The 10,621-nt window shown below is 41.9% G+C and overlaps 1 protein-coding gene across 1 annotated transcript in view; it reads left to right on the forward strand.

Annotated features, from left to right (window-relative positions):
* The window catches only part of LOC118750020, an 18,250-nt gene extending 7,638 nt beyond the window's left edge, over window positions 1-10,612 (forward strand). The window contains exon 5 of the mRNA XM_036484758.1: window positions 9,384-10,612. Coding sequence (XP_036340651.1) covers window positions 9,611-10,612 — 1,002 coding nt within the window. The 5' untranslated portion in view covers window positions 9,384-9,610. The remainder of the gene's footprint in view (window positions 1-9,383) is intronic.
* The last annotated feature ends 9 nt before the right edge of the window (window positions 10,613-10,621 follow it).

Here is a 10,621-nt window from a genome sequence, read left to right on the forward strand (position 1 = left end):
TATTTACTTATCTCTGCTCAACGAAGTTGCCAGAAAGTACCTTAGCATTGTGGGAACAAACGATCGAGAACAAGACGGAAATATCCAAGTGGGAGGATATGGACAAATTTCTGTCCAATAGATTCCAAACTCTTGAAACCGTCTCGGGCATAGCAGGTATTAAACATACCAAAACCCCAAAGCCCCACAATATTAGGCATACCAATGAAACACCGCAAAAAAGACTTGGCGCATTTCAAGCTTCTGTAGCCAAAACCATGTGCAAATTCTGCGAACTCACGGTGTCAAACAGAATAGCCTTCATTAAGGAGAATCATGGCTGCTTGAACTGCTCATCCTTTGGACATACTGTGTCAAGGTGTACATGCTCATTTAACTACAGCACCTGTCACCAAAGGCGCCACACGCTCCTGCATAATCAAGCAGCTCCGCCAAAAGCAGCCATGAACCAAAGGCAACAACCAAATTTTTCAGATGATACGCCGTCAACTTCTGCGCAAGCTCAGGCCACACGCAACTCTGAAAAAGGAAATAGAAGTCCGGCTAATAGACTCCGGTTCGGAATGTTCATTCATAACAGAAAGACTTAAACGCCGAATTAACCTACCATCCAAACGTTTGAATGCTCAGGTGTCAGGCATCAACAACATTGCTTCAGCCCAAGTCAAAGAAGCGTGTTTAATACAGTTGCGGTCACCGATTGACCCTTTAATAAACATAGGTACCACTGTCCTGGTTCTCCCACAGCTTACAGGAAATCTGCCGACTTGCCAAATCAATGCTATGACAAAGCAAGCGTTTCCGGATCTAGTTTTAGCTGACAAGAGATTCTTCATAAATGAGCAAGTTGATCTTGTACTAGGCGGCGATATTTACGCCCAAATAATATTGAGTGGCATACAAAAGAATGTTTTAGGTACCCTGCTTGCGCAAGAGACTGTATTCGGCTGGATACTAACCGGTCAAACTGAGGCAACAGGTCCAACGAATCAAAGCGTTTCATTCTTGAACGAAGTCACTCTAGATAAACAATTAGCGTCTTTCTGGGAATTAGAGGACATCCCAAATAACCATACATACAACAGAGAGGAAGTTTACTGCGAGGACCTTTACAAACGCACAACTAAAAGGAACAAAGATGGCAAATATACAGTATCGTTGCCATTCAAAATAGATTTTCCAAGGAGCGTGCGGTTAGGACCCCCTCTCAAGAGCGCTTGCTCTAAATTTTTTCGCAATGAGACACGTCTAGCAAAGGACCCACTCCTACAAACGGAGTATAATAGGGTACTGTCCGAGTACGAAACTTTAGGACATATGACGCAAATTTCCAGCCATATTCAAGCTGATGAGTGTGAAAATTATTTTTTACCTCATCATGCCGTCCGGAAGGAAGAGAGCACCACCACCAAAGCACGGGTGGTGTTCAATGCGTCGTGTCCGACAGCTAATGGGGTGAGTCTTAATGATGTGCTTCATCCTGGTCCAGTCCTGCAAAATGACCTCACCATCTTAACACTTCGGTGCAGATTCTATAAATATGTTTTTAATAGCGACATCGAAAAGATGTATCGCCAAATTTTACTTAATCCTACCGATACCAAGTATCAACGCATAGTTTTCCGCACAAGCCCAACAGAACCAATTAGTCTTCTTGAACTTAATACGGTAACTTTCGGGGTCAATTGCGCCCCTTACCTCGCTATTAGAACCCTGCTCCAATTAGCTGACGATGTAGACCAGTCACACCCCATGGCGTCGGACATATTAAGAAATTACATGTATGTTGACGATGTTTTAGCTGGCGGTCACACCATCGAATCCGCTATCAAAGCAAAAACCGAAATAACAATTGCACTGCAGTCTGCTGGGTTCCCCTTGAGGAAATGGACGTCCAATTGCAATGAAATATTAAAGGGAATACCAAAATCCCATCTACAGAAAGAAGACTTCTTGGACTTTGAAGACACCAGCACAGTCAAAGCTTTGGGTATCAGGTGGAACGCCCACTCTGACAATTTTTCCTTTACGGCCAAGCCAATAGAGGAACAGGTTAGCTATACTAAAAGGCAAATACTATCGGCTATTGCCAAATTATTCGGCCCTCTAGGATGGCTTGCACCAGTGGTAATTACAGCGAAAATTTTAATGCAGAATATATGGTTGGAAGGAACAGGGTGGGATGAAACCGTGTCACCTACGACCCTAGATCGCTGGAAAAATTTTAGGGAAAGCTACAGCAGTATCGAAAGAATTCGTATTCCGCGTTCGGTACACTTTTGCCCTGTGGCCAAGATCGAAATTCACGGATTTTGTGACGCCTCAGAGAAGGCATACGCAGCATCTATTTACTTGCGTGTCGAAATAAACAGCAAAGTATTCATCAACCTGCTACTATCAAAAACTAGGGTAGCAACAGTTAAAACGATTTCCCTACCACGCCTAGAACTCTGTGGAGCGGTCCTACTGGCTGAAACTTTGGAATCGATTTCGGATAATCTGAACTTAGCCCATCTTACAACTCAGATGTGGACGGATTCGACCATCGTGCTCCCTGGATACGCAAGCCTCCATGCTCATGGTCAACATTTGTAGCCCATCGAGTGACAAAAATAATTGAGAAGGTGGGAAGAGAAAACTGGCGTCATGTGGACTCAACGTCAAACCCATCAGATTTAGCCAGCAGAGGACTTACGGCGCAAGAGTTAATAAACAATTCCCTGTGGTGGGAGGGCCCTTTTTGGCTTCAAGAAGACCACTCAAAATGGCCCACTCAAGGAAAGGACTATAACACAACCGTTGAAGAAAAAAGGGTACAAGTTTATATAACAACAACAATCGATAGTAATACTGATATTCTTGATAGGTTTTCTGAATTTCCAAGAGCTTTGAGAGTGCTATCATACGTAATGAGATTCTCCCAAAGAACCCGTCCAAATACCAAAGCTTCATTTCAAGCGAAATCTTGTTTAATTTCAGCTGATGAAATTAAAGCAACGACCCAACGCTTAGTACTAGTTTGCCAGAAGCAGCATTATGGTGAGGAATATTCAGCATTAGTATCAGGAAAATCAGTAGGTTCTAAAAGTGAAGTATTGTAGTAACAGGTGGACGGCTGGGAGCATCTCGTGATCTCGCCTACAATGAGCGTCACCCAATCATCCTGCCTTATAATTGCACCTTGTCCCGTCTCATAGTTCAGTTTATTCACAAAGTTTCCCTGCATGGTGAGAATCAGCTCATGCTGCGCTTGATCAGAACACAGTACTGGATACCTAGGGTCAAAAACTTGATTAGGTCCACAATTCATAACTGTAAGGCTTGCACGATTTATCGCAAACGCGCGCAAACTCAGTTAATGGGAATTCTTCCCAAGGAAAGAACGACATTTTCACGAGCGTTTACAAATGCGAGAGTCGATTTCGCAGGGCCATTTGACATTAAAAGTTATAGTGGCCGAGGTTGTCGCATGTCAAAGGGATATGTCTGCCTATTTGTATGCTTCGCAACAAAGGCAATCCATTTGGAAGCCACTTCGGACCTGAGCACTCAATCGTTTTTAGCAGCATTTCCCAGGTTTATTGCACGACGAGGTTGTCCAAAAAATATCTATTCCGACAATGGCACCAATTTTGTGGGAGCTTCTAGAGCTCTGAGAGCCGAAACAAAAGCCTTTTTAAAAGACGCCCGCGATAACACTTTGGCGAAATACGCTCACCAAATGCTTTCGTGGCACTTCATTCCCGCCTCAGTTCCCCACATGGGCGGACTGTGGGAAGCGGGAGTTACAAGTTTTAAAAGCCACTTTACGAAAATTCCTTCCAACCACAAATACACGTTTGAGGAATTTACAACCCTATTATGCAGAGTTGAATCATGTCTAAACTCTCGACCCCTGAGTCCCTCATCAAATCAACCAGGAGACCTGGAGCCACTGACTCCAGGCCACTTCTTAATCGGTGGACACATACTAGCTCCCCCAGAAATAGACGCTGATGAAAATCGTGCCTCGATTGTAAATCGGTGGCAGAGGCTCAAGGCTCTACACCGCACGTTTTGCAAACGGTGGAAAAGTGAATATCTCACGGAATTGCAGAAACGCAACAAATGGAGACATCCGCAAGCCAATATGAAAATTGGAGACCTCGTGATCATCAAAGAAGATAACCTGCCGCCAAACGAATGGAGACTTGGAAGGGTAGTTAACGTCCATCTAGGTGCAGACAATAGGGCGAGAGTAGTGGATCTCATGACTGAAAGAGGACAGGTTACTAGACCTGTAGTCAAGTTGGTTCTACTACCCCCCTGTGATCAACAACACAGCGAATCGCAACCAAGCAACGATTCCACTTCATAAAAACCTAACTTATTCCACAACCATGATTCGCAACATAATACAGTCCACTTCATCATACAAATACAAATCATTACTGCTCTCACGGCAGGTATCTTGAAAATAACGTATGCAAACCGCATATATATATATGTTTCATAGACCAGTAAAGCTCCAGTCTAGTCTCGACAATCGAACTTATAATATTCAAGTTTATTTTAAGTTATAACTCGATGCCTTTTTCTTTAGAATGCACCTTATTGCAAATCACTCTTAATCAAAAACGTCGAATACTGAGTTTTGCGTGAAAACCTCAGCATTCAAAAATCCTTCGTGAATTTCAATTGTTCGTATTGTCGAGTTTAAACTGTTAACAAACGAACCAACGGAAAGTAGGAGAAAGTAATCTTATAGGGAATGGTGCATGATACAATCATCATGGGCGATTGGCTGAATAAAAGGTTTAGCAAAAGATGGTAGTCGACCAACTTCATTGAAAACGATTAGTCTGAAAATGATAAGAGTTGGCACGCACATAAAAGTCAACTCCTACCGCAACCATAGCGCGCATTTATTTAACATAATCCACTACTAATCCCGCAAGAAAAATATTCGGTCTATTGCATACTGTATCCATATACACAAATATTATGTAATCTCAGTGTTAATTAAAAAAATGGCGCATGCCTTCAGTATGTGTTCCTTACAAAATCATAGAATCGTAAGATTCCGCCACAGAAAAGTAAAATGCAAAATCCCAGCCAAAAGACGATAAGTCGATCACGCGTTAAGCAAGTCGAAGGGGTAAAATTTCCCAACCCGATAGCTGTCTAGTCTCTTGAAACAATTTGTATGCTTTAGTTTCCGAACGCTCTTTCCAAACAGTTTGACTATTGTGATGACTCAATAATCAATAGAGACCAAGCAATATGTAGTATCGAATTTTGACTGTGAATGCAAGCATCGAGCATGTGTTTTAATAGGCGTGTTTGGCTCGCTTACACACAAGTCCTCGCAATGAACCATATCGACGGTAGTAGAACGAAATTTATAATACTGTCCACCCTTGAACGTGGCCTGGTATCATACAAAATTTGTCAGTCAAATTTCGCATGATAAGAAGTTTATAGTAATTTGAAATTTCATTCAATCGCATACGCAGCTATTTAATGAATATATAGACAACTTGCCAAACGATTATGAAAAAAAAGGGTAATGTATGATTTCAACGTCCCTAGTAGGAGATTATGACTCTTTTGCCCACGCAAGAACGACACTGACCAAAAGGCGTTTTGACTCAAGTCATATTTCTTTTAAACGAGTTATACCGGCGTCTTGATAGTGCACTTGATGAAAGTGCATTCTAAGTATTTCAAATTTATTATACTGACAATTCAGGTTTCAGATGGGTTGTATAGAGAACAACAGGCGATTTTGTTTTTCGCGTTAAATAGGACGTGCGTTTATACGCATTTTTTAACCGACCTAAGGCAAATGCCAGTCAATACGCTTCTGAATGTCAAGACGTATTTATGCACCCGGTTTGAAGCCCTGAGGACGGAGTCAAAGCGCTTTCCCTCTCAGTGTCGATAAGGTTGCACCCGCTATTTAAAAATATCAACTGGCTCTTCTATATAAGCGTATGAGCCCCTATTCTAACAGGCAGTCAAGAAAGCGGCCTTCAGATCGGGTCCTGTTGAAAGGTCATAACAGAAATCCCCCGTAAAAAAAAAAAACCAAAAGGAATATAACGTCATACCTAAACGATAGGAAGTCAAAGAGTAGAGGCGCACTGGCAACAAACATAGTACCGCAGAGAAGGAAAGCGTTCGTGTCACCCTTTATACCCTTTAATTCATTCCTTCTGGGAGAATCCTATAATCTGCATCATTTGCACAGTATGTTCGACCATTAGCATTAAACGCAATTTTCCAATGCCAATAGGCTTATAATGAAATGTTACCTTAAACTCGGTGGGATTTTTGGTAACTTGTACCATATTTTTTAAAACGTGTATTAAAAAAATATATATATATAAAAATAAGTCAATCTTCAAGATTGGCATTATTTTGTGATTGCGATTAATCTGGATAAGGCTTGCCATCTCTAGAGGAACATCTGCTTTCGATAGTGATATATTGTCGGTAAGCAAATTGACGTGCACCTGTGACATAATATGTGTAACTGGCCTCGTTGCATGCACATAGTCACTACGCTGTTTTGTGTTTTCATTATCGCCTTTCACATCGTAATCCTCATGCGATAGATAACCAATTTGATAGATCATTTTTGCTAATATTATAATTGATACAACGAACGAGATTATTCGGCTGATAAAGATTTGTATAGAGGTTCTTGTTATGCAACCCAGTATGCAGGGCGCTACGAATATGACGTGAATAACACACACCTCGTTAACGTCGCAAACAAATGCTGTTATATATATAGCCTTAATGATGTGTAATTCCAAGAAGCCCCAAAACAATTTCTTCGGAACAATGAAGTAATGCCTTGTTATATTACGTAAACGTTTTAGTGATGAAAACCAACAAATCCGGCGCATGCCATTCAATGGCGGCTATAGGATGTAGGTTTTGCAAATTAATGAATCCGATGTGTCGCAACAATTGTTGCGCAAATGAACACATAGCGAAGATCGATTCGATCTTCATAGCAATTATTGTCACTTGCAGTACTATATGACATAATAGTAGTAGTGCTCATAGTGCGATGAGTATGATGAAAAATGGTCCGACGGAACTTTTAAAATTTCGACTGTTGGCGATGGGGATAAAGGGCGTTATAAAAAAAAAAAAAAACATTAACAGGTACACGAACGAGATACCGGCAGGGCGGAATAGTGCGGCCAGCACCAGTACCGTCGACACCACCACATATTGCACCGCAAGACAGCCATAGCTGATTGCCATTTTGTGGAAGAATTAAGTTTGTACTTACTACTTTGTTTTGTTGTTTTTGCGGCATCCCCAGCCGAAATTGGTCACATTGGGGCCCACTTATCTGCTATTGCGCCCGTTGGTTGATTGTTGATAAATACTTTTAATTGGCGTTCACTTTGGATAAATATTAAACATTATGTAGATTTTGTCACTTCAACTTTACAACTTACGTAATCTTTTGTTGTAGCTATTGAAACCGATCACATAGCCGGCTTTCTAGACATTTTAATTAATGCTTAATGAAAATAAATTAATTTACACCGGCTCGAATATTGCATTTGCTTTTTTTTTTGGTTGTAAAAAACAAAAAATACCAAATTAAAATACTATGAGCCAAAATACGCAACTCACCGCATTGTACCCACTCGTGTCATTGCGGAAATTCTCTATGGGCTGCAATTGACATCAATAGTTGCTTCACGATATTCACGATTTGCAGGAACAGCTGTTTTCTCCATTAACAAACCTTATGGGAGGTGGTCACCTGGAACGACTTCCTGTAAAAACCTGCAAATCGTGAAGCATCTGGAACGCAACTAATGAAAGTGTCAATTTAAAAACTAGTGATGTGCAGAATTGCCCCAATACTCGGTACCTAAAGTCTCGGTGTTGGTAACCGGTACCGACTCAATGCACTACACCTTGGCAATATAAGCACACATCAATCACTTGTTGCACAATTTCGGGCCCATCAATTTTTGAAAGGAATAATAAGGGTTCACAAAAAAACGAACCGTCGATAACTTCACAAGTTCGACACCTAATGACTCTCATTTATTTAATTTTTTTTTCTCCACTCCCTAAAGGCGCTGTGGACTCAGTATTCACAAAGAGTCCCGCACATAGCTCCTTAACAAAAAAATAAATAAAAATATATATGTATATTGACTTATTTATTTCAATACAGTATGTATAATATTCATAGTCCGACGCCGTGTCAAAAGTATTGGATATTTTAAATCGGTACCGAGTAGGTATGAATACTCATATGTGTTGACTCAGCACATCTCTAATATAAGAACGCAAATTTCAATTTACGCTCTTGGTTGACAGCGCAGCCAGGGTTAGGTGTCCCTACGATCGGTAAACTGAAAATCTACTACGCAACTCGATACCGGCGAACTACTTAGATTTGCTCGGGACAAAGCAAAGCGTGTTAAATATGCATTTCCTTTTAATACAACCATGAGTTAATCAATTTTGAAGGGCCCTCCAACTTAGTAATATTCAAATAAAGCATTAAGTTATGATACTCCCAAGCACTTATATAAGCACCAGTGTACGAAAATAAACTATATTGTGCGTTACTATTTCGTTTCGTTTATTACTTCAAGAGTTCGGTACAATACGAAAACAAAACGGCTGAGTTTACTTTGCGATAGTACATTACAGTAGGTTAGAAGTTACAGACGAAACAACAAACGAAATGAATCGTGCAGAGAAAAATATATGTATGTATGTAGTACATGTGTTTTAATTAAATTGGATATGAAAATTTACAGATAAAATATTTTTCACGTAATTGAAACGTTTGCATACATATAAAACGTACCCTATGGTACAATTGTCACAAACGGAAAGCAAACGTTTCTCGTTGGGGAAAATGACAGTGAATCTTACAATTTGTTTCTGACTATGTACAAAACTGTATAAAACCACAAATGATGATTGATGAGCAAATGGGAATTGTTTTGTACAGTTTATTTTCGTACCCTGATAAGCACTTGCGATTTAGCGAAGTTCCGCACCATGCGAGCAAATAATGAGCCTACTTTTGTTTTGGGTGACAGCTCACCGATGCGAGCACAGAAATCAAAGTCGATAACAGTGTGTCGATGCATAAACATGAGGTGCCCCACACACTTTATGCAAAACTCATGCAAGAATATGCACACTATACACTATCACAAGACAGTGATATATGAGACCGTACCATAAAATAACTGAACATATTAATCACGAAATTTACAATAACCACATATAATTAAGTTTCTTTGCTACTCGCCACCCAACCATAATATACATATATATACAAGTACGTATATCTATATAGCCAAATATACACAAAAGGGAAAAAATAATGATTTCAGACATCAACGATGCATCGCTTCCCCTCGATGAGAAAGAAGGCCGAGCAACAATCAAACCGCTTTGCTCTAGCGTGCCGTTTATGCCAAGGTATGCATCCGATACGGCTCTGTCCATCAATCCGCGGTAAAACTCCCGAAGAGAGACTGAGGGAGGCACTGATTGGTCGCTTCTGCGGAAACTGACTGTCCATGAAGCATTGGTCTGACGAGTGCACGAGTGAAGAAAGATGTCGTCGATGCCGCGAAAAACACCATACAACGCTGCACAGCCGATTGATACACGACCATGGAGCGAGCAAGTTGCTAGTGAGGACGAGTCCGAGCCTCCTCAGCTGGTCGACACGAGACCATGGAGCCAGCAAGTTGCTAGTGACGACGAGTCCGAACGCGCGTTATCTATAAACGCGTCCGACTACGCAAATGAAACCACGCCGCTCCGCCCAGAAGATGAACCAGCAGAATCCACACCGGAATCTTGGACTCCCCGCCCGACTATAACCAGGGGATCGGAAACTCGGCCTTTCCGACCCCTGTTAGCACACGAACGACGCCGGGAACGTGGATCGGAAACACGGCCTTTCCGACCGCGGTCAACAGCCCGGCAGAACCGTAGAGCGGAAACTAGGCCTTTCCGCCTGCGGCAAAGACGAGAGGAGTCAAACAGGCCCAATCGCGATCAGGGTAGACTGGAGACGAGGCCTCGCCAGCTACCCATCGCATTTCGAGCGGGTCGACTCGCACGCGAAACCCAAGCGTTACGACCGGTCACGTCTATTGATCCTACGGTCGTGGTAAAAATAGAAGCTCGTGGACGGCTGCACCTTATACGCGCGTTAATCGACGTATGCTCTCCGACTTCGATAATTTCAACAGATTTAGCGGTAGAACTCAGGCTTGACGTTTCAAATTTCGGAACCCAACGTGGCTGTCTACTGCGTCTGAGGGGAAAACACGGCCAGAACACCAGGTTGGCTATCCACGCCACAATGATAAAAAATTACGTTCGTGTTAGCCCCACTAGTAGCGTCGATCCATCAGTAGCGACAGCGTATACGCACATACGATTAGCGGATCCAAACTTTTATACGTCTACACCGATTCGCTTAGTATTGGGAGCCGGCGTATACCCAGACATCGTACTGCCGGGTATGCTCCCAAACACGTTTAGTCCCTTTATCGCGCAAAGCACCATTTTTGGATGGATGCTCTCAGGAGTATGTCGCTCTTAAATTCCATTT

Source organism: Rhagoletis pomonella, unplaced genomic scaffold (assembly GCF_013731165.1).
Source record: "Rhagoletis pomonella isolate Grant_MI unplaced genomic scaffold, Rhpom_1.0 Rhpom_scaffold_00114, whole genome shotgun sequence".
Classification (NCBI taxonomy): domain Eukaryota; kingdom Metazoa; phylum Arthropoda; class Insecta; order Diptera; family Tephritidae; genus Rhagoletis; species Rhagoletis pomonella.